This window comes from Amblyomma maculatum, chromosome 11 (genome assembly GCF_055883805.1).
Source record: "Amblyomma maculatum isolate TAMU_Amacu chromosome 11, ASM5588380v1, whole genome shotgun sequence".
In the NCBI taxonomy this organism is placed as follows: domain Eukaryota; kingdom Metazoa; phylum Arthropoda; class Arachnida; order Ixodida; family Ixodidae; genus Amblyomma; species Amblyomma maculatum.
The window spans coordinates 26264171-26288862 of record NC_139354.1 but is presented as its reverse complement, the minus strand read 5'-3'; the positions used below and the strand labels follow the sequence as shown (position 1 = coordinate 26288862).

At 45.9% G+C, this 24692-nt stretch overlaps 1 protein-coding gene and 1 pseudogene across 1 annotated transcript; one reads left to right on the top strand and one right to left on the bottom strand.

Moving 5' to 3' along the window:
• Positions 1-14659: 14659 nt before the first annotated feature.
• The window catches only part of LOC146173199 (uncharacterized), a 174475-nt pseudogene continuing 164442 nt past the window's right edge, over positions 14660-24692 (bottom strand).
• On the top strand, positions 19614-21179 carry LOC146173201 (uncharacterized). Its single transcript, XM_084583776.1, has one exon. It carries the CDS (start codon positions 19702-19704, stop codon positions 20164-20166), a length of 465 nt encoding a protein of 154 aa, XP_084439902.1. The 5' UTR covers positions 19614-19701; the 3' UTR covers positions 20167-21179.

Sequence of the window (24692 nt, the reverse complement as noted above, 5' to 3'; positions counted from 1 at the left end):
CCATATAGAATTTGTCGATGGATCAAATATGATTAATTTGATCCATCGACAATTGGATCAAATTAATCATATTTGATCCAACTCGATATGATTATAATTAATCAAATTAATCATAATCATATGGAGTTTCTGTTTTAAGAGGGATTAAGGTCTGAAAGGGCAGCTCGTCTCCGTCTCCATCCCGAAAAAGGAGGTGGCGGGGAGGGGGCTTGGGCGCCTCATCAGGAGACAAACGGTCACTCCGCGGCCATCGGCGCCGCTTCGATGCCTTTTGGTCGCGGTCGCTCACCGGCACCCGCAAGATGCGTAGGGCGGCGTAGAGCGGTGTAGGAAAAGAAACGAGGTGCAATAAAAAACCAAAACGCTCCTGGGCCAATGTTCAGCTCCTTCTCTTCGGCGCGTAGGAAGAAGCGTGAAAACGAAAAAAAAAAACAAACAAAAAGCGCAAACACGGAGAGAGCATAGTGTACGGGGAGAAGGGCGAGGGAGTACCACTAAGAGCTGCTACAGCACGGTGAGGATTCGCAGAAGGCACGAGAAAAAAGAAAGCCCTAAAAGAGAGAGACAGGGATTTTGAGGAAGCGGGGAGTCGAAGGCGAGGGAAATACCGCCTTTGAAACACTGAGCGGGAATGGAAACCTGTCTTGTTTCGTCGTCCACCCCCACCTCCGCGGCCGGCACGAGTTGACGCGATGAGCCCGCTCGCTATCTAAACGCCCTTGAAACTTAGTGCTTGGAAATGGTTCCTGGCTTTACGTGACTCCGTCTGCATGGGCGTTGCTACGAAATGTAGCCCCTAAGTTCGTAATGTTCGTGCCAAAATGTATTTTCGAACGAACCGGAAAAAGATATTGTAGACAAAACCCAGAATGCTTTCGAGCGCCGGTGGTTGTTTTGGTCGGCGGTGCATGACAGCACGAAAACATTTCGGGGGTGGGGGGGGGGGGGGCTGAAGCTCCATAAGCCCCCGCCCCCCCCTGGCTACGCGCCTGATCACAGCCTAAGTCGCTTTGAAACTTTAAACCCAAATCAAACCAAACATAAATTTGAAATATGAACTGTTTATTGTATCTCATTGCACATGTGCCAAGCTATTAAACATCGATGTTTCAGCATTGTCTTAGTTTATTCGTAAACAGCTTTCTGTTGTGGCAAATAGGCAAAGCCGAAGACAATAAAACAATTGACCTTATGCAAAAGTGCTGCCATCTAGTGCCCGGCGCGCCCATTTCCGCCATATTTGAGGGTAGTTGAACTGAGGAGCGCTGCGCGGCTTTGGCTTAAATGCTCGTCACCGATAATGCCGACATACAGTTGTGTTTCCTGCTGTACGCAAAACTAGAATATGGTTGTCAAAGAAAAGGAGCAAGTTATATCTATTCAGCTTTTTTTTTTTTTTTTTGGTGTGGCCTTAATCTGCTCCCTCATGGTCCTCGCGCTGTAGACGCTCTTTCGTTCAATGGCGATCGTAAATTTAAAATGTTATCTTATTTAGCCTGTTTTGAAAAAAAAATCAAGTTTGTACTCGGTGTCAAGGCAGACGAAATATGTCGCCCACAGCGTGTTACATTTTTCTGTAGAAGAATATTTCGCACTGTCTTTTCGCGTAAAATATCTGAAGGAGTGTTGCTCTTCAGTTGCTAGGGTTTTTGCGCCAACTCTTCCGATAATTTACTGATTGATGCATACAAGCTGTCCAGAGATTTTCTACATATGTATACGCGCCCAGGTATGCAGATAAAAAAATGTTGCAGCATTTCAAAGGCGTCAGACTGTTCTGTTTAATTGGAACGTGAAATTTTAATTCGAAATTTTAATTCCACAATGCATAGCACGAATATGCACTCCGCTCATGCTTGGCATTGCGTCTTGGTATAGGCCAAACCTCTGCGATGTGACTATGCATGCTAAGATATCGATTGTCTATCGATAATGTATCTGTTAATGTATAGATTTGTACGAAATGAAGCCACTACGTGATGGGGAAAGGATCGAGCTAGCTGAGGAGGATCAGAGCGCGCGGAATCACGTCGTTAACCTCTTGCGTTTTATCGGCAAATTCATGTTGTTGGGAGTTGTTTAATACCTTCATGTGAACCAGTCGGTTATGCACCATGGAGTGGTGCAGCGCTAGTCCTGTTTATCCGTTTGTCTTGTTTCCATTTTTCTATTGCGCTGAACCTTTACGCATTGGGAGTTGTTTGGTTGTTTACAAGCTAACGAGATACCTCTGCGGCTAAAGGTCAATAGAGGGCATAGGAACAGTAGTGTGTGCGCTGTATTGCGAATGTTTTCAGGCCCATCGCAGCGCAGTGTTTATTAGGCACTGATCATATAAAAAACAAACAAAATCTAGCTCATTCGTGCACGTGTATTTGCACAACGTACTATAGAATGCCAGCGATCTAAGTTGAGTGCAGTAACATATTGAACCTGGCCCGCGCTGGACTCGTCTCCTGCGGTGGCCGACACAGCGTAATCACATCGCATACGTGTTTTGCACCCGGAAACCATATGAAACTTATCGATGGACGTGTATTTGAGTAACGCATTTAGGAATCCGCTGGAACAGAAAGAGCGCCCTGTAGCTACGCTGATGTTGCCGTTCACAAGACGTTTTGACAGCGCAGTAGCGCTTTACAAAGTAAAATGCAAATGTAGGCAGCCAGGTACAAACCCATCGTCCATTCTGCTGTCGTTTGCTCTGAATGCGTGCAAATATATGAAAGCCACAGCATGGGTTGAGTCGCGCGGCAGACTGAACCTTCAACATCGCGTTGCGCGACATGTTTCGCTGAAAGTCCGATAGATGGCAGCAGTTTCGCATAAGGCCACTAGGTGCCCACGGCAAAACCACAAATGAGGCGGTACAAGGGGATATGGGCTGGGCATCTTTCGAAGTACGGGAAGCTCAGAATAAAATATTATATGAGGAACGCCTGAGGAAATTGGACAGTAACAGATGGGCAGCTAAAGTATTTAAATACCTGTACCTAAAAAGCGTTGACTCACAATGGAGGAAAAGAACTAGGAAACTAACTAGTAAGTATGCTAGTCACAAGGACGGAGAAATAAAGAGCATTAAGCAACAGGTGAAAAACACAGAAGGTAAAAATTGGATAAATTCGATGGAAAAGAAACAAAGTGTGGAATTATACCGAAAGGGGAAAAGGCAGATCAGGAAGGAAGCTTTCTTCGATAACTAAGAGGCAGTGCCCTACTTTTCGAAGCTAGATCAGGGTGCCTTAGAACACGCAGCTACAAAAAGAAATTTAACAATGAAGATGACTCATGTGCTATATGTGGTAACTCCAGTGAAACAATTGACCATGTTATACTAGAATTTAATGGTATCCATCCGGAAGTTGGTGCAGGCGCAATCACTGTTCCTGAAGCTCTGGGGTTTAGAGATAACAGTGGCCGGGTGAATAAACCGGCAGTGGAAACTAGCAAAAAACGACTGGAAGATTGGTGGCTTAAAAGCAGAGAAGTGACATAATGTTAGTAATGTAGGAACAAAATTTAATAAATAGTATGATGGTTTAGTTAACCATTATAAATCAATAATTAAGATATAGGGAGAAAAATGAGCGTGATAGCTACTGCTACCACCCCGTTTCAAAGGGGGCGCTCCTATATTCCATCCATCCAGCCAGTTCTGGTGTCGCCTCATTTCAAAGGGTATGGCCCTGAGCATCATCATCACCAATAATGTTTAGGCAGCTCACTGTTGCACTGCGGCGCAACATGTAGGCTCCCTAATATGGTCTATATTCACTCGTACACCCTGGTTTGTGCTGCATGTTAAAGGCGAGGTGAAGGTGGAGTAGAAAAATTAATTTTATTTGAAGAAAGATAAGGTACTAGATCACTATCCAAAACACCTATGAATGGTGATCTTGAGATACAGCCGCTTATGCAGGCAAGAAACTGAACTAGGAGTGTATCCTTAAGTTTGAAAGCTTGTTCTTTGCGCTCTCTAGCCAAAGAGTACCTGCTGTTGAGAGTACACTAGACAAAGAAAATTACAAAAATAAAAGGCAAATTTTGAGCCGTGGCAACAGCGGATTGGCAGGTAAACCAAAATAGAAGCTTGGATTAACTGAAACACAGCACGTAACCTTCGAACGCTATTTTCTGACCACTGGGAACCAAAGTGCTTGCCAAGATGGAGGTAGAACTTGGCGTCTCTACGAAATGGCAGTTATTAATTTTATCAATTTAGCACAGCCATTACGAAAACCTACCATTTCCAAACTCGCTAGCCAAAGGCGCTGCTTTCCTATTGGTCTTAAGGTGCCTCGATGCGCGCACAAGGCACCCTAATTGGTCTCTGGACTAAAGTTTTGTTGGGAACAAGATAAGGTACTTTATGGATTCCTAATTATTCTCTAAGAAAAAACAAGTGGTATGGCATATAATAAGAACAGAAAAATGAGGTTCGTTTTTAATGTGCTCAGAATTTTAGAAAATATAAGAAACCCGGCCGCAATCAGCCTTGCCCTGCACAATGAACTGCCTAGACGTTATATAAGCATAAACGGTTAGTACATCATTAATGTTTTGTTGAAGTTATAGTTTGCGTAAGCTGGCACAATTTGTTACTAATTATGACAACTGGAACTTATTCTCTATCTGTGCTAAAATGACGAAGCTTAGAATATATTCCAAGAGGAAAGTAAGCCACCCCTGAAAATTTTATAGAAATTGGAGCAAAAGCTCAAAAGTCGACTCTTTAGCCCCGCATTCCCCTTTAAAGGCCGGAATATACGCGGCGTTTTTTTCCCACGATTTTCGCGCGTTGAAAACTGCCTCACCGACGCGACGCCCTGCTCGAGATACATGGAACGACGAAGCGGCGCCGCGGATCCCTCGGTGCGAAAGCAAATGCATCAGCGAGCGGAAATAACCGCAGAGCGAGGTACGTGAGAGAAGCGACGTTGTGCCTTGTGTTAAAATCGTGAAAGGGCTCATTTCAACGTTACTGTGCTAAAAGTAGAAAGCGTACATAGGTTGCATAAGGATTTGGCTCGCTCGAATGAACGAAGATACCTCGGGATGCCCGCCCGGATACCAACGGCACAGTTTTTTTTTTGTTTTTACAAATTTTGCTTAAGGAGAAAACAAATACATTACGATCCGAGAGTAGGTCGTATACTCACAAAAAAAGCGACATTCCGTGCTTGATTAAGAGTTTATTTTTACGATAATCACAATTCTGCGGCCGAACTGCCGCACACCTCGTCGGCCAGTGTTGACAGTTGCCGCTCAAATCGAAAACTCTGGAATGCCGGCTTTCCGCGCTCCTATTGGCTCGCGTCCGCAGTACTTTCCGGTTTCGAGAGGACGCCGAGCCGCCCGCGCGTCAAATATCGGGCAGGACCAGATCAGCGGCGGCGCGCGTTTTTTGCGACGCCGGGCGTCGAGCGCGCGCTGTCGGGCGTAAAACGCCGGCTTGACGCCACAAAAACGCTCCATGTGTTCCGGCCTTAAACGTCCCCTGAAACGGCCACCAAGCCACTGATAAATGTGTTCAGTGTGTAGAACAAATCCTTTTGAGCATTAACCCAAAGTATAACTCCTTGGAACAAAGCCAGCGATTTATTATTAATTTTTAAAAACAGCGTTTTTTGAAATTCGCGGGCCGAGGGTCGTCACTTGGCGGTGTCGCATGTAACTATTTCCTTAAACCGTGACGTCACGGGTGAGTTGACTGGCAAGGCTTGCTTAGGAGCTGCCATTCGCTGCGGCCACTGCAGCCATGACGTCACGGACACACTTCCGGTAGCTGCGAAAGTCGTCTGCTCGTGCGCTGCTCGAACTATGTGCGGGCTGTTGTTACACAGCTCGCCGCCCTTATCGGTTAGGCGGCCATTGCCCATCAAGTACAACCGAAGCGACGCAGTGATGGGCGGAACGAAGCTGCATTTACAAATATCTTATTTAAATAATGTGGTTTCAGGAGTACCGCAGTGTCGTCCGACGAGGCGTCAACAGCACGGTCAAGTATCGCACGAAGGCAACACCTCCTCGACCGCCGTAAACACCGCCGCTGTGGCCCCTCCTCCGGCATACCGTTCACGAACGACACGGCGGATCGTTAGCACCGATGTCCGAAATAGAGCGTGCTAAAATTTGTTGGCGTCTGGAATACTGAGCCAAATATCAAGTATGAATTGCCCTCGTGAGATTCGCTGACCAGCAGCAAATTGGTGGTAAGAGCGATAGCCGTGATACAAGCAAGTTTCTGCTCAAGCCAGCTGCCGCTGGTGCATTTCGGCTCATCAGCTCAACAGCTAAGTTGGTGTCGTCTATAAGATTGCCCTTGCTGTGGCAAGGCCTACGTGGGGCAAACCGGGCGTTGCCTAAACGAACGACTTATGGAACACTCAGTGTTTACAATACTACAAAAAAAAACCTAGGCGTTCACTGCCTAAAATGTCCCTCTCAGTCCTGAGAGCCATCCCTTCATAAATGCACTGTCATTGCGAGAAATGCACATCAGCTCACACGCGAAATCATGGAAGCCGCTCACATTCTAAAGCTAGGTCAAAATTGTGTTAGCACACCCTCAATAGCCCTGACTAAACGCGAGTTAGAATACTTGAACCAGACGCACAGTAGTTTTAATGTTTAGATTCCGGGTACACTACTCAGCCTCTATAGCAGCCTGGCCTTGGTTGTTTTAGGTAATCTGTTTTTAATGCCCTTTTTGTCTTCTAATGCTCTTCTCCTTTTGGTTCTTATATCGCTCTTAATGCCCCTTTTGTGTTTTTTATCGCTCTTAATGCCCCCTTTGGCTTTTTTCGATTTTAGTTTACGTATCTTCAGATTGTGCCATCTTTAACTGTTTTTACCTATTGCCCCCCCCCCCCCCCCCCTTTTTTTTTCGCTTCTTTTTTATTTTTCATAGCCCTGCCGTTCTGCCTTGCTTTGACCTGTATTGTTATTGTGCGCCTTTTAACTTTGCGTTCGGTGTTTTACGCCACGTGCAAACTCAGCAGTTATCATTTCTTTCGCGCCCACTTTTCGTACATATATATTGTGTCACTGTCTAATAAAAAACCAGTTGAAGTCAGCGCTGTGTTGTCGTTCCCTTCCTGTGTATGTGTTTTGAAGTGCGCCATTTTGCTTTCCAAGGCACCATATTCTACACATCGATCTTTAAACGTGATACAGTGGGCAAATGAATAACTTTGTGAAGCAGACCCGCTCATACGTTTCGCGCATTCGGGCGCCGGCGAGTAGCCTCCGTCAACAGACGCTGCCATAACCTTGATTAACGACAAAACCCGAGGTCGCCAAGTTCGGTTTGCGATAACCGCGCTTAGTGGTGTAACCATGGTTTGGTCCGCCGTGTAACATGGGCTAACCACGGGTTCGCGGTTACACTAACCGTCGCTGCGTGAACTGGCGAACTCCTCAGGCGTGAGCGAGCGAGGACGGGTTGACGCGAGTACGCCAGCAAGCGAGCGAGCGCGCGGCAACCGGAAGTTCGTCGAAGTGACGTATGTCTGGGCGTAGCTTTGAACTTGCTTACATTCTTTATTTTTTTATGGCTCCCTTCGGCGTACGAGTTGAGAGGGAAAATTGGGTCATTTTTACTCGCCGATATCTCTGGTGTTGCAGAAGCTAGATCGAAAATTTTTGCCGGAGAATGATGGGCGGTTCAATATCTATCAGTATTATGGCGTTGTTTACCCTTCTTGGTAATCCATATCAGGGGACCTTTAAAGGTCCACCCTCCGGTCAAAAATATATTCTTCCCCGGTGACTGTGCGACTTCGCCCCCAAAACGCAAGGCCACAAAATCTCTTTGAAAAGACGCGGTCACAGCCACAGCAATCATCCGATCCTGTGGTGTTTCTCTCCTCCCGTTCTCTCGCAAAGGTTTTTCACTCTCCTGCCCGGTAGTCTAGCTTCTGCAAAACAGAGAATCAAGGTGCCCGTGTGCTGTGCGATGTCAGTGCACGTTAAAGGTCCCCAGGGGGTCGAAATTTCCGGAGTCCTCCACTACGGTGTCTCTCATAGCCTGAATCGCTTTGGGACGTTAAACCCAACAAACCAACCAACCAACAAATTCCCCTTCCTCCTCCATGTTTGGCGGGAGGTGGGGCGTGGTACTCTGCTTGCGCTAAAAAAAAGAAAAAAAAACGGGCGAGGGAGCGCGTGCCGTTGCATTCAGTCCGGTCGTGGCAAGGAAAAAGCACGCAGCGAGAGGTGGACACAATTAGTCGTGTACACCCATCCTTCACCCCTCAGACAGCAAAACGGACCAATGGATGTCGTTTTCTACTCCGACGTCAGCTTTGCGGCTCGTAAAAAACGGGATAGCTGGTTTCCGGAAGAGGAGGATGAGTGAGAGCTTTGATTTGTATTTTTGCTGCTTTGCGGCGCGCGTATCGCTGTAACATTTTGCACAGACTATCTCTCCGGTACCTGATCGAAGCACTGGGCTCCTTTGCTTAAGAGGTCCTTCCCTGGACAGTGGCCCTTTAACATGACGACGAGGACCTGAGTTTACCGGCGAGACAGCATAAACAACATTGTGGAGTATGAATGGCCCAAAACAATAACGGCAACCTTGAAGACCCGCATAAAAATACGCGTTGCAGCAAAAATAGGGCACACAGTGCGAGCCTGCTCTGCTGCCTCTCAACTAAATTTAGTCTTGCAAATGTTTACACTCACGAAAGCCAGCCCAAATGGACGCCATTAGTTTGCAGCACCTACCAAATCTGTCTCCATCGAACACACTGCTGGCAGAGAAGATAAAATTCCGACCATGGCAGTCCCTGGACATCGACAAGCGCGCATATGATTTTCCTTTGTTGCGTCTCCACGACTGGATTTGATTGACCACCGGTAAAGTAGGCTAGAATTCTAACTCAATTTACCACCGTCAAGACTGTAGGCAACCAATGTGGCGGCTCATTTATCGTCAGGTTTACGCAGGTTAAAATACGCAACTTTATAAAAATGGCGCCGTTAGCGCAGCTGTTGTAAAACCCCTCTATCTTGGAAAGTAGCGAAATGTTGCCGCCGTTTCCTTCGCCCAGCGCTTTCCTCCTCACCCTCCTACGCTTCCCTTTTCATAGAGAGAGTGGGGGCGGTTTTTCTGCTTTGTTGTTGGCTGCCGGGCGTCGGAATGCCCCCTCACGTGGCCAACGCGTCACCATACGTCATTAGCGCTCGCAAAAGCTTGTTTTGCTTGCTTTTTGTTTTCTCGTCTGCCTCGTGTTGCCGTTTCCTGTCGCTTGCGCGCGTAGTTTCGTGCGCGCGATGCCGTGCTGCTGCGCGTTTCAGTTTTCAAGTAGAGCAGAAAAAAGATTGACTTTTTTTTTTCATGCCACAAGGGTAACGCGACGAGCTACGCACATAACAATGGCTGCACAACATAGGAAGGAAACACTTCGCCCCGACGAAAAGGACTTTTGTGCGATGTACTGTGTCTCGTGATATTTCTGCATGACTCACTGTGCGTTTGCCAAATTTAAGGGACCGAGATATTTTTCTCTCTTCGCACTGGTTTCTTAACGACGCATTTAACGGTATGAGATTTTCACAAAATTTGATGTCCACGGTGAATTAGGCGGTAGGTTGAAACAGTGAACTAAGGTTAACCTGGAAGAGGCGTTAGTAAAGCTACAAAGTTTAGTCGTTCGTGCCTCTGAGGCAAATCTAAATTAACTTCAATCAGAGGGCACATCTTTTTTCCCTCTTGTGTGTCTTTTTTTTAAGAAAGTGGCCTTTTCCGCCAAAAATATTCGCATGGCATTGAATATTGTTAATCACAAGGCATGTTCTGGTTGCTAAAAATCATACATTTGAAACATTTTGAGCAACGCGTATAGTTTCGGTGTTTGTGCAATTGCCTATTGTTTACCCAGCCACTATGTGGACTGTGTACATACAGATGCGTCTTAAGCTTGTCAGATGAGCTTTTTTTGTATCTAAAGATACTACTTGGGATTGTGTTCAAATGTGCAACTGTGTTTATCGCTACATTTCTTCTGTACTTGGAACTGTGTACTTTGTATGCGCCACATCTTACGACCTTTAAAGAAAACCAGTATTGTGCCAATAAAATAAGAAGATATTTTTCCTGAGTCACTTTGCTGATCAATTGATTTTGCGAAGAAATAAAAGCCACTTTTTGCACGTACACTGCCTCTGATTACCAGCCGTAGGAACATTGCTTCGTCGTTTTCTTACAGACTGCGATTTGGAAATGAAACATACAACCATCGACGCTTTTGCTTATAGGTTAGCCAGAAACGATCGATGTCAGAATTAGCCGGTTTGCCGCTCACGCGCAAAGATGCAGAAGAGTTCTGAAGGGGCCATCTGCCTTGATACTATGTCATCTATCTGCCACCCAAGACAGATGACGCCATAATTGCCTGCTCAGTTTATTTCCCGTTCTTGATGCTTCAGAGTACACGAGCGTGATGCTGAGTGCAAACATTTCTTGCCGTTTTGAGCATGTCTTCTCCTTCTTTGTTATTGCGAGCAATATGTGCCGCTAAAACCAAACATAACATTTTCAAATCGAGTATAATATACCTGTGCAAAGTAGTTTTTAAAAGAACGCTTTAAAAGCCAGCATAAGCCCCCGCCATTTACTATCATGGATCCTTCCGTGGCACCCCTTGAGCACAGGCAGGTTCAGCGTACCGTGTGCAGCACTCCCGCCGGTGGGAGAGTGAAATCATAGGATAATTGAGGAGGAAAGCAGCCGAAGGGGAGGAGAGTGTCGCTACTTTCCAAGATAGAGGGGTTTTAAGCTGTGGCACCCGTGCCAATGGCCCGTTTACCAGTAGAGCACAATGCGAGGCGAAGTTTGTTTGACGGGTTTACCAAGGCTCCCTGGAAAATTTTCTGCAGAAATTCCTTCACTATAATGGGTTGGATCTCGCCTAGAGATTCGTGAGTCATCTGTGGACACACTGTGACAAACCTTTCACTGGTGCACTTGGCCCTACCCTCTAGCTTAAGGCGAGGACAATACAATGCCTGCAATTTCGAAGGCCTAGAAAAGGCTAACACTGCACGCAGTTGTTGTGCAGCAGTTTGTAGTGTCGACGTAAGGACACATCGTTTCGCGGAAAAGCGTGTGCAGCGAATTCCGCCCTTCTCCTCCCTTCTTTTCGCCTGACAAAAGCGGCCGAAGAGACATGCGCAGGACGTTACCGGAGAAACGTTCACTACATTCAAACATCAAAGTGCACATATAATTAAAAAGCAAATTTTTAAAATCTAGCTTGCCAACTTGCTAAAATGTAGTCCACCATGGCGCCCAACTACGCCGACGGCGGCCATCTTTGCAGTGCACGTGGCAGACGAACTCTGCTCTGAAAGCCTGCTGTCGCCGTGTTACGGTGGTTCGCGTGCTACATTCATGTTGTCACTTAGACTCCGCATGCATCTAAAATCCGGCCTGTAATTGCCGCACTCGATAGCTTCGTGAAAATGCGGGAAAAATGCGACTTAGAGCTCGAGCCGAGGTACGCGAAAAGAGTTCAGTGAACGTTGTTTGTGGGATTAGGTTTCCCTCTGTTCCGGAAAGCTCGGACAGCGGTGACAATAGCCGCTCTGTGAATCGGGAAAGTCGCATGTGTTTCTGCAGCGGGTCTACGGGCTGTTGCGTTACTCTAGACGACGTATCAGTGACCCTTGATTTCGATCTCTTCTGCATATGAAACCCATCCATAGCGCTTCAGAATTTACCCTCGGGGGTTACCTGCGAACGTTTTGGACGAGGTGCATTCCGATAAGCGCAGGATGGGCACCAATTAAGTTATCCCAAAACTGTACGTATGAAATATGTGACCTCGTCCTGTTTCGGACCTTGAAATAAACGAGTCCGTGGGACATGCGCTGTTTCCCGGGGATGTTGTGGACACCCTGGCAATTACTTTTTTTTTTCTTGTACACATGCTTGATGCTTGCGACAGGGCAATAATGCAAGCTCGTCGCCTAGCTTGGCAACCCCACTGCACTGTACACACTATGTGTTTACAAATGCCAACAGGAATGACAGACACGACAGGGGTGAAGCGCGTACTACCGAGCATCGGCTGCACACTCGCGTGTCGACTTTTGTTAACATGCATCATGACGCACAGCTCAAAAATGAACAACGAGCATTTTGCCCAGTTTGGGGCCCTAATGTGTATTTTGCGGCAGTGAACAGCAGCCTTTGTGTAAAAAAAAAAATATCTAGTGTGGTAACAATAACGCTTCCAAATTCCGACTCTCCGATTTCACGGAAGCGCTGCTGCCCTTGACCATTATCTGCGTTTCGAGTCAGCCCAAGGCGTCTTTGTACCCGCTTCTAGATCTAGCTCGGTTGAGCAGAACTATAAGCAGCGCAGCTGTCCATCCGAAATGGTACGTAGTTTCTTGCTGCTGTCGCGTGCACCGATGGCCGGCCGAATCTTCCGGGCTTGCGAATTCCAAAAGGCAATCTGAATGCGCCGAGCGAGGAAAGCATGCTAGTGGAAACGTTCGCCTGCTACGTGCACCACAAGTATGGCGGCCGGCGGAGTAGTTGGGCGCCACGTGAACATATTCAACTTTATCTGCTGTTAGCCGACACCGGTTTCGCAACGCCGAATTCTCCTCCTGCCATTATTGAGATAAGTCCTTGCCTGCTAACAGGAAATTGGTGTCTGCAGCTGCCTTATTTCCGTACGAACACTATCTTAGCTTCGAAGCCGCGGCCCAGTGAGACGGCTGTCAATGTCTACAGCACATAGTCGCAGGAAACAGCGAACTTTGGAAACAGGCGCAGGGTTAGTGTCAGACCCCCTCTCTCGAAAAAAAAAAGTTGAAGCCGCACGCCGCTGTTTGTGGTTTGAGAATAGACACTCCACATTCCAATGGTCTGGAGGAAGACCGACACTAAAATGGGAACGGGTGCAAGCGTCTTTTTAGCCCTGTCATCAGGCGACAGTGCTCCATTTTGGTGATGATTATCGCGATACGGGAAATCTAATCAGCAGAAGTAACTGCAAACCGAGAACAATCTGCGGATGCTGATTAAGTGCGGGCTTTTAGTTATCAAAATGACTTACATAACGCGCCTATTGATAACCGCAAAGGCCAACAATACGTGGACAGGCTGGCAGAGCTCTTCCATGTTGCTCTGAACTAAAGGCTGGAGAACATGAATGACCGCAGAAATACTTTTACCCTTCACTCACACTTGACAATTAAGAGTAGGACCGGGGGTCACTTCAAGATGTCTGTCGCACTGGGAAAGGCAGGGCAGCCCTGGCTTATTCAATATCATGCTCTCCATAAGGTCGCCCCCAACATTGGGGGTGGGGGGACAGTAAAAGAGCAATTACTTTACGTGGTGGGTAGATATCCATGATCAAGGCATTGCATCCTGGAAAAATCTGTTTTCGGGAATTAAAAAGAATAGAGGGCAGCTATTTGTGACATTACAGCTGCGCAAACAGAAGGCCCACATATGACTGAAGGCCCTGCACGCGCAGTGGTATTGCGGCAGGGAAGGACAAGATGTGCCTACTGAGCCTTGAGTTAGGTCTATGTACATGTCAGCAGTGCTTAAAGTTTGGCTCATCGAGCACTGGTGGAAAGCGAAATCAAGAGGGAAAGAGAAAACGCGGCTGGTGGCCTGTTTCGCAAATCGTTTTGTACAAAGGGAAGAAATTATTTTCTTCATCTCGGGTTTTAGAAAAATTGTTAATGGTTCTTATTAAGACCCACTTCGAAACTGTCGAAACATTAGTGAGGAAATCTTTTGATTGCACCACTGACAAGAATTAAAAAAAAAACGGTTGACTGGATCCGTATTCATACAGTCCTTATACTTTCATACTGTGTGTGTGTGTGGGTGGGGGGGTCTCAGACCTCTTCTGAATATTGGTGGTGGGGGGAAAGGGTCTCAGACACCTCGAGACCTCTCCAGTGTGCTCGATATCTCTCTTCACGTACATCACGACGAGCATTTTGCTCCGGCGATTAGCATGGAGAACCCACGTAAGATTCTCTGTTACAGGCACACTAAGCAGAAAAAATGAACTGTGAAAACCATCTGAAACATCTAGGGTCTAAGACAACAAGGTATCTCCAGAATACACCCTTGCATAGTGCGACGAAAGAACTAGTATCGTTCGAAGCAAGCTTTCGGCAGCCCCATATACCGGAAAGCAGTGTTCAGTAATCAAGTCAGTTTGTAAAAAAAAAAAATCCCTACGGAAGAAAAACATGCAGCAAAGCGAAGAAGCAAGTGGACTGATAGCCGTGCTTGCATGAAGGCGACATCCGAGAGATTTAGCTTACCGTGATCCGCCACCGTGCGTGGGCGGGGCGCACAAGCTGATTGGTTCCGACGCGGCAGGTCTATGTGCCGACATCAAGTATGTGGCGCCATCTATCGGCGCCAAGGGATCTGGGCATGCGCAGTGGAATGCGCGGTGGCGGATCGCGGACCACGGTAAGCTAAAGCTCTCTATTAGCGCATCGCATTTAGTACCGCTTCACGGTAATGCGATGCGACAGCGTTTACATGTAGAGCGTTATCTGGATTAATGGATGGATAAGGCTGAACCCTTTGAATCGGGCGGCGTCACAGGTCATCTAGCCGTGAATACTAATATAGTTTGTACCTATTTTTGCTTTGATTTCAGGCACAATCAGCTAACCTTCGTTTGGTTATTTCTACCCTTTTAAAGTCTATTTTTCCTCCATTATCCTTAAACCTCAATGCTCTGAATACATCTGCCCCATTACATGGAACCATAGGGCAGATCCCTTTACAGACAATTATGATGTGTTCAGCTGTTTCCACATCCTCCCCACACACACCGCACAGCGTGTCTATCTCTTGGTACTTGACTCGGTATGTCTTAGTCCGCAACACTCCTGCGCTAGCCTCGAACAACAATGAGCTGCCCCTAGAATTATCGTAAATATTTTATTTGGCTATTTCCTGCTTGAGAGTTCTGTAAATTTCCAATTCTGATTTGGTCTCCATCCCTATTTTCCACAGACTCCTCTCTGTTTATTTAACCTTTTTCTTAATCGATAATTCCTGGCTAGTCTCCCTACTGCTGTCCAAATATTTGCTTGCCAATTTTCTTGTCCGCTTTCTCCATTTTGTGTCAACATTCCTCATGTAAAGGTAGCTGAAAACTTTACTAGCCCAACGCTTTTCTCCCATATTTCTCAATCGTTGCTCAAACGCTATCTTGCTGCCAGCTTCCCTGCTCTCAAAAGAAGACCACCCCAGGTCACCCTGCACACCCTGGTTTGGCGTATGCCCATGAGCTCCCAAAGCAAGCCTACCTACTCCGCGCTGCTTAATTTCCAGCCGTGCTCGGACCTCTGATCTCATACACAGGACTGCATTGGCAAGTCAGACTAGGAACCATCACCCCTTTCCAAATCCTTCGCACCACTTCATACCTATTGCAATTCTACAGTGCCCTGCATTTCTGCTTCCCTTAGCTGCTACATATATTTTTTATGCTCTGTTAGATATTCAGCTCCATTACTTATCTCCAGCGCTGTGGTAGCGGCACCCGGTGTCGCATAATAAAAGCAACGGGGTCGCCAGTTGTAAAATTTCCCAATTTGATTTCATGTTTTATTTATAACAATTCACGGCAGAATCATGGATTTGAGTGAGCGGCTCTTTTTGCAAGTAAGAAAAAAGCTGTAAGAAATAATAAGACAGCTTAACAAGCGGAGTTAAATACTTCGTCGCATTTATCCAACCCGCAGCTATTTTAATATCCCTCGCTGTCTGGCAATTTTCGTCTCCATGGCGGCCAAGCAACGCTTACTCGCTAAGCCTAACAGCTGTCGATTTCAGAAGCTATCTTAAAGTTCGGGGCACTTCGTCGCCAGAATTTTGTGATGCGCGGCCATCTACAGACAAATAAAAAGCTTCGTTCACTATTTGTTTGCAGTGAACGCGAGACACAGTGGAGCGGTAACGACGAATTGGTGGTGAGGCGAGCGGCCGTCACTTCGCCGGGCCACCGGGCGCCGCCATCTTGCCCTTAATGCGATGCGACCGGGTTTACATGCACGGGGAAAGTCGACTTGCGATTCTAAATCCAGCCTTGCCTGGCGCGAAATTGCGATGCGCTTTCCTAGCGCATTACCCCTGCTTACATGAATGTGATAGGTACGCTAGGAACTGGATGTGATGCGCTAGCTGCCACATTCATGTAAACACGGCTTATGAGGCTTCGAGCAAGCCAAAAAATTAAAGGCAGAGCATGTACGACTTCACTGACAGAGAATTCAGTTGAAGTTTAGCATGTTTTCAACGCAGAAAAGTCCGGTGATGACCTGTTTGTCAGTGCACACACATACTTTGTCCGTGAGAAACGTCCTGGCTAGCACAAGAAAATCTCTCAGCCACTCGGCGCAACAAAGAAAATCGTGATAGGAAATTTTGCTCACCGTAGGCGTCTGGCAGGCAGGCGCAGTATAACTTGCAGTGGACCACCAACGCTTTAGCGTCACTGCAGACAATGATCACTGACGGACTGTTTGCGATGACCTGCCGGCTACCACTCACAGCGGAAAAGTGTGTGAACTTGTGAAGAGAAATCTCCGAACACAACAGCTGAGAGCGCGGGAGGGAAGGGGAGAGGGGAGACTTCTTGAGAAAGAGGAGGACGCCTTGCGTGTGCAAGGAGGTCGTGGTGCAAGGCCGCATGCCTGCCAGCCTGTCCTACAAGGCACTTGGGGTGAAGAAAAAGGGAGAGAGAAACAAAGATACACAAAGGGCGCCTTCTTTCTTCCGAACTACGCGGTCCGCACGTGCAACGAGCTGCTGTGCGCACGTGGAGAGAAGGCAGCTGGAATGCACACGAAGAACTGCCAGATTCCACGAAGGTAATTAAGGAAGGGGCGGAGGAATGAATCATCCGATTTGACTGACCCCATTCAACTAAGCTTTCTTCGCTCACCCGTCTCCTGTTTCCTGATGTAGTTCATAAGCTGCCCTATTGACATTTCCGCTGATTTTATGCCTTATTTCTTGGAAAGTTTTCAGCTTGATACTGAGCTTTCAAACTAAATTCTCACTCTGTACAGATGACATACAAAATTTCTTCTTGCACCATTGTGCCGAAACTCTCCCTCATATTTTAACGTTTTTTTTTTTTCGTTTGTAATGCGCACAATGCATTGCTCCAAATGTCTGGCACCTTTTTCTAGCGCTTTCCCGGTCTTTAAAAAAATGCCAATTGGTTTGAGTGCTTCTATCTACCGTCTTATTTGGCTTATATCAGGCAAATGTAACACATCTTGTAGGACTTTATATTATCTCGTACTTTGAGGGAAAAAAAATCGCTTCTAGCGCATGTTAAGAAGAGGTATCTGAAGATCTTGTGACCATTATTCATGAATTTGCTTCTTCAATCGATAACAGCTAACAGATGCAGTTTTTTTAGATTTTAATAAATCATTAGATCGTGTTTGATATGATGAATTCGTATCTAAACTCAGAAACAGCGCCTAATAACATGCTGATTACGCTGGATACGTTCTTATCTTTAATGTTGGAACGATTTGTTCAGGTGATTCGTTGCTTATCTCGCGTTGTCCTGGGGGTTCACCAAGTAGTCAGCCCTGTCTTCCTCGTTTTTATGAACAACATAATCACTGCTGTGCACGCTACAGCAATCATTGGGGTATAATCAGACGAGTGCGTTCTTTTAAAGCCTATCAATGCGGTTACGACTGTTTACAATCGAAACTAAAAAGCCATTGCAGGCGGAGCACGAATAATATCTAATGGTAATCGGTTCAGGTCCAGTTTTTCTTTTACGAATAAAACATAAGGAAAAAGTTGTTCCTGTTTACCCAGATATACATTAAAAAAAAAAAAAAAGAAATGAATGAATGACAGTAATCTTTAACAAGAAATGGAGCTGGCGCAAAGGGAGATCGCTTTTTGGCGCCAATGCCTGACTCACGCGTGCACACTGCCTGAGGGATATAGCAGCGTTGGGCTCGAGCACCGTCATTACTCCGTGTTTTTCCAGCACTGCGTGTAGTGACGCGGCCTGGAAAGTACGTTTTTCTTTTTTTGACAGAAAGGAATGTCACCTCAGCACAACTTGAGCTGTAGCTTCTAGGAAACTTTTCTTTCTAAGCCACAAATTAACGCATGTCTAGAAGTATGCGAAGTTATTAACTTGCACTGCTGATAAAATACCTAAACAACATTATTTTTTAGATAATGCAAAGAAAGGCTATTCGATTCATTTTCTGCGGTTATCAAAGCAATGGCTCACTACCTAAACACATGGCCGCAAACCATTTCCAACCTTGGAAAAAAGAAGACCACTTGCCAGAGTCAAGCTTCCTTTCCCAGGTTTCGGGAAAAAAAGAATATTTACAGCTCAGGCGACTACATGCACCACGCCTAACCTGATACTCACAGCCGCAGCCTAAATCCACACTTTGCTCATGGATCTTTCGTTTTTTTTTTTTTTTTTTTTTTTTTTTTTTTTTAAATTTCCTTTTTTGCCCACACAAGTGCTGCTTATTCGAACAGTTTACGATTTGATTGTGCGCGTATTTGCTTACATCTGGAACTATTTCCTGGTTCTTTTCTTCTGCTGAGAGATTTAAAATTTTCGCATTCATGCTACTTTAGATCTATTTTTCTTTTTGTCCTTTGGTAGTGTTGATACTCGACTGCCCCAAGGAAGTGTGTTTATTTGCACTTGCTGGTTACACCTAATTACTTTCGCTGTTCACTTCTTCTTCTCTGTCTCGAAAAATGCTGTTTTCGAGCGATTCTTTTCAGCATGGCTACGTCCATTGTCTTCATCTGCGTGTGGATGTCAGTTTCATAGTGATTATTATTTTCATCGTTCGTGCGTCTTTTGCGCCTGTATATATTTTTTTACTGATCTTGTGATCCTACCCATCCTGCTTAGCCCTCGGGCAGCGGTATGTTGTAAATAAACAATAATAAAGAAAATTCAGGATTTATTGTTGCCTTTGCCGCCCTCCGCTTCCACTCCCGAGAGTGAGTGCACCCCAAAATTGCAAAGGCAACGGGCAGGCGACGACTGGACCCCAACACGGACTTGTTCACACAAAAGTGCCCCACGCTGGCAAAAGACAATATATGTAGCATACCAGACACTAATGTCCGAACACCCGTTGTTCGCACGCAGTGACAGCTGGGGTGAGGAACCGCGAGTACATTGGAGTCGTAGACGTATAGCGTATTCAAGGCACTATGCTGAAGCGGTTGATAAGCGACGGTTTGACTTTGACCGTGACTATTTTAGTTCACTATAACCGTGACATTGACCAGCAGAATCGCCATACTGAACATTCTGAACACGGTGATCCTGAACATCGGTCAAGGCCAACTTCTTGTCAAGACCAACGTTTTGTTTCTTTGAATTTCGCGCTTTAAGAAAGTGCGTTTTTTTTAAACACGATTTTTTAAATTATATTTTAAGATATTTAAACGTGAACCGTTAACAACAATTTTAATCATACTGCATTTCGTTGTGCTTATATTTATTCTTTAGTTTACCTTAATTTCTTTATACGTCGAAAGGCGCCGCTACAGTAGTACAAAGTTGGCGGGCTTTCTGCTATGGAGGAAAGAAAAACTATGCTTTCAGCATTCATACCCGGCGCGATTGAAAGCATGCCCAAGCAGTGACTTTCGCCAATATGACATCGAAGAGCACTGAGACTGCCTCATGTGACCCTGCGGCACTGACGGGCATCGACTGCCGCAAGTGCCGAAGCCTCTTGAGTTTCAGTGACCTGAAGGAGTGCTGGCGGTCATGCCGGCAAAACGGAGCAAGCAGCACGGCCTACTACTGCGGCCTCCTGGTCACCGATGTCGTCGCTGTGGCCAGGATAAGGTCTCACAGATGTCTAGCTCACACCGACTCGTGGCTGCTTCGCCTGGACGACGACACGGAGGATATGGAAGCGTACCTGGAGTCCCGCGTCGCCAAAGAAGGCGGTGTGACGTCGCCCGAAGCCGGAAACCGAGGTCGCGTCAGCGGCAAGCTTCGCTGGACTCGGGCCGGGTTTAGGTTAGCGCTCAAGTCTATCGCGTGCATCAGTGACCTCAATGAAGAAGTGCGCTTGCGGCGGTTGCGGCGTAAATTGCCACTGCTTGATTGACGCTAAGGCGAGATGGGCGCGTTGTGCTGCGCGGACTGTGTTGGCGCAGGTGCTGTCTTACGCCAACCGCAGTTACTGCCAAGTTAAAGAACAGCACATTCTGCTTGCCGTCGAAACTGCCCTGGTGAGTCGCAGGTCTGGACCACTGCGGCGCTCCGATACCTGTAGGCCCTTTTTCGTATGCGGATAACGCGGTTTGGGTTTATGCAGTCCATTTTGCGAAGCTGGTGCTCTCCATCGCTCGTGCTGTCAGGAGGGCACCATATTTTTTCTCTACAGCAGAAGTTAGCTTAACTACTGATCGCACCTGTTGTCTTGCTGAGTGAATAACGCGGTTGCTTTAGTGACACTGTGGAGTATTATAAACCGTACTCAGAAGGGTACATTCGGTCTTGTAGCTGCGCCCATCAAAAGTTACGTTTTGAGCATCGAAATTGCAGTGAAATTGCTCATTTTCTGTCCTAGTCGGGCTGCTAACACACTTTTGCCACACAGTGGTGCGCTTTAATTATGCTCGCGCTTTGGCAATTTTTGAGCCCACCAACATCTCTTTGTGAAGGGTTCAATAATAAATTAGAAATTGCTTTTCGGGTTGTTCAGTGCAGAAAATTTAGCTGGAAAACTTGGCTAAGGACTTTCAACTGACTATTTTTGGATGACGTGCTTGAGTAAATTTTTCTCTGTTTCTCATTGTTAAATCCTTCTGTTGTCATCATGGGAGCTGAAACACGAGCTAGTACGCAGTTGATTCTGGGTAAATGAAATAGCGAGCCGTCCCAGTGACGGAAAATTCCAGCTTTTCTCTGTTCAGTATTGTCCGGTAGCTATGGCTATGTAGTCGACCAATGAGTATAAATTGTGCTTCTAGGCGCAACAGCTGCACTTTGGCAGAAGCTAAACACAAAACTACATACTTAAAACATGCCAGTCAGACGATGGATGGAAATTGAAATTTGCACATGAGCACTGCATATGTAGCTCTTTGTATGTCTTTTCTGCCATCTGTCATGTGATTTGTGTGGCTTTAAACAAAAATAGTAATCAGCTTTTCCAAGCTTCCACATCAAGCAGTAGTAGCTAAAAGCCATGGAATCCCAATTGACCTGCAGCCTTCGGAAGTAACATTCCTCATGGCATAAACTTTGTATCAGCACAATGTAATTTAATTCTCGCAACCCTAATTATTACCCCCCTGCCCCTCCACTGAGGATTCACTGCCATGAGCTGTGCAGTCACAGTTTATTAAAAAAGAAAACGTTGCATCATTCACATGTTCACGGGGATGCCTGTGAAAAAAGAGACAGTCCATCTTCTAGGTGACGCCTGGCATGAAAGCACAGCTAAATACATGGTGGTCAGTGAAAAACTGTGTAACAGCAAATCTGACATGCCACTAATTTTTTCTATTACAAAGAAGAAGATGACCTGGCGCCACCACGCCGGCACGAGACGCGAGCACCAGCTGTTCGAGCGAGCGCCCACCTTGACCTAGCCCTAGCAAACGAGCTCTCCTTACAATAAAGCTCGTTATAATCTTGGTGAAGTCTGTGAGGACTGATCCTGGAGCTACAGAGTCGTACCCTTGCTACCGCGATGCCAGGTGATGCTATCCAACCAACCGCTTCGCCACCCACAACCTGCCCCGGTGCTCTTCGTCACGGGATCCTGCCATTTCCAGTGGCACGGTCGACCATCATGTGGAGGACTGGTTGAGGTAGGCGCTTTCAGGTGGGCGCTGGATTGAACAGCTAGTTCTCGCATCTCATGCCGGCGCGCTGGCGCCAGGTCTTCTTCTTTACACTATCCTTATCCTGAATCCCATCTCACAAATGTATGGAACATTCCATTGGTGTGTCAGCATAAAAGTACACCAGTTTGCTGAAGGAGGCATGTTTTGTAGTTCAAGACCAGAATAGTGCAAATACAGGCCGGTTCATTCATTTTGAAAAATAGAATGAAACAGCGCTAGGAAGACGGGAGAAGCGAGCAAACGGGTGTTTGTCCTTAAGCTTGCCCCGTCTTCCTAGCGTTCTTTCATTGTGTGTTTTGTTTTGCAGTGCTCATACCTGCTTGTGGGCTCATGCAGTGTGCCATTAGCACTTTCCTCATTCTTGCACAATTGTTTGATCTCTCCAGGAAAAAAAAAAAAGGATGTTTCAAATTGCCATTGAGTTATTACTGTGCTGCATCTGTGATGCCAGAGCTAATGAGTCACATTTCATCAGCTCTTGACCTAATTACTCATGGCCGATTTGGATCAACTTTTTTCTTTTCTTGACAGGCATTCTGTCGCTCAACTTCATTACTTATATCTTCTGGGGGAGTGCGAACTGTTATCTGCTTTTTACTGTTAGCAAAACTGAATATATGGCTCTCCATCTGTGCCAGAGGGGTCTAGACAGGCATGCATAGGTAGCTATGAAAATAATATCTTTTTATCAAGAGCCACTGCAAAAAAGGCAGCGTGGCATATTTTTTTTTGTTCCCTCCAATAAAGTCAACGGACAGAGTAAATGCCGCACAGGCAAAGAGTGCTCAATATTCCTCTGATTTTGCCACCCCATTCCTAAAACAAGTACCTTGAGCATTGGCCCGAATGATATAGTTGCAGTCCAGAGCAGCTTAGTTAGACGTTTGTCTGTACATGTCGTGCGCTGTTTTGACTGAACCACTTTCATAGTTAGGAAAAGTGTTTCACAGCAGTTGGTAGTTTCTGTCTCACATTCTTCTCATGACGTTGCTTCTGGCATGTCCCAACAGAATTAAGCACACTCTGCAGATCGTGCGACCCTCTTTTTCAGTCATTCCTCTTGGAGCCTCACTTCAAACACTGCGACATCATCAACAAAGGTTTTCATTGTTAGCCTTCACTTAACACATCAATCTTGAAAGGATTGGTGAGGAGCCCGAAAGAAAGCTTGAGTTCTCTGTTATTCTGAAATTGAGATTTGAAGTCTCTCTCAAGTTTTTAAGCTTGGTGTAATATTCACTAAGCTTAACCTTGTCTGGATCGTGTTAAATCAGTGGGGAAAGGAATTCAAATGCAAGGTGGCTGGGAGCCGCACTAAGAGTTGCGAGGAGTTGCATATGCATGCAGCTCTTGTATTGTAGTTTGATCACCTCTGGTCTATGCCATAGCTTATTCAGCAGCAAGAGATTCATTTGCTGTCCAGAAAACGCGATCTGAAAGTGGTGTTTTTCTTTCGCACCACTTGATTCAAATTTGTGATGCCAAGAGTGGAAAGGACACTGGGATGACTGTTTAGGAAGGGAGTAATGGGACTGCCTAGCTTCAGAGATCTACAGCAGAAAATAAACTGTGACGTCATGTGCGATTTTCTTGCAAAAATGAGCAGTGGCGATGATGCATGCAATTCTTTCCTTTTTTTGCCCTTTCTAGTTTGTAAAATACCTGTTTTCAGTCGAAACACCCCAGTGGAAAGTAATCAATCGATGCAAGCCAACTTCAATTGCTGCTTGCCCCATCACAGTGGCTCGACTGCTGATCCCGACGGCACAGGTTTGATCCTGGCCACAGTGTTATGCGGTGTCTGTGCACATTAAAGAACGCTATGTAGTCGAAGTTATCCATAGCTCTCCACTTTAGCATCCCCTCATAGCCTAAGTCTCATTAATTAAACATCACAAAGCAAACAGCTTGTTCCTTGATGTCCTTTCCCTGCATTAAATGTTCCGCTCATGCTCTTTATCCTTTTAAATTTCAACTATTATATTCAAATTTACTCTCAAACATATAGGGGCATAGAACTTAATTCGCTTATTGTCTTCAACAAAAATTGATTCTGTGGCCTTTTTGGCTTGGCTGTCATTTATTCAGCAGCAGAACACGCATTTATAACATGCAAAATTCTGTTGAAGAACCTCTGGGATGCATGACAAAACAATATTTAAAGTCATGCAGTCTAGTGACTAGCAGCACAGAGGCACGGGCGTCACCAGGATATTTGTTATGGGATGTCATGAGGACTAAGCTCAAATTTTAGATAGGCATGATGCCTGCAGTGCTATTTCTCTTGACACCTTTTTCATACCTCCTTGCTGGTGAGTGAAGATAATACAGGCTGCTTTACCTAAAAATGCCTTCCTTGTCATATTCCCCCCCCCCCCCCCCCCCCCAAAAAAAAAAATTAAGCAAGTGATTAACACACGGATACACGCACAGAAGCAATATATAGCATTTGTTTGGCAAATTTTTGCATTGTTTAGCTTTGCTTTACCATGTCTTGCATGTTTAGAGAAGTATTTAACAAGTGCTTGAGGCTATTATTAAAGTGAAAGAAACCTAATTAAGGTTAACGTAGAAAGACGGGCTAGTTGGTCTTGATAAGTAGAGTGCATATTTTGTCAGCGTAAAATTAAAGACAAGGCTAAAGGAGAAAGACAAGAGACAAACGCTGAACTTCAACTGATAGTTTAATGGACGTAACGTCAATATATGCAAAAATTGTACAACGCTATCACTTGAGCGCATGCTCCCAAATCTTCGCCTCTGCATTATCGTACAG

What these genes read in the sequence shown, in the direction of transcription:
- LOC146173201 (XM_084583776.1), top strand. Translation starts at nt 19,702, where the DNA reads ATGACATCGAAGAGCACTGAGACTGCCTCATGTGACCCTGCGGCACTG.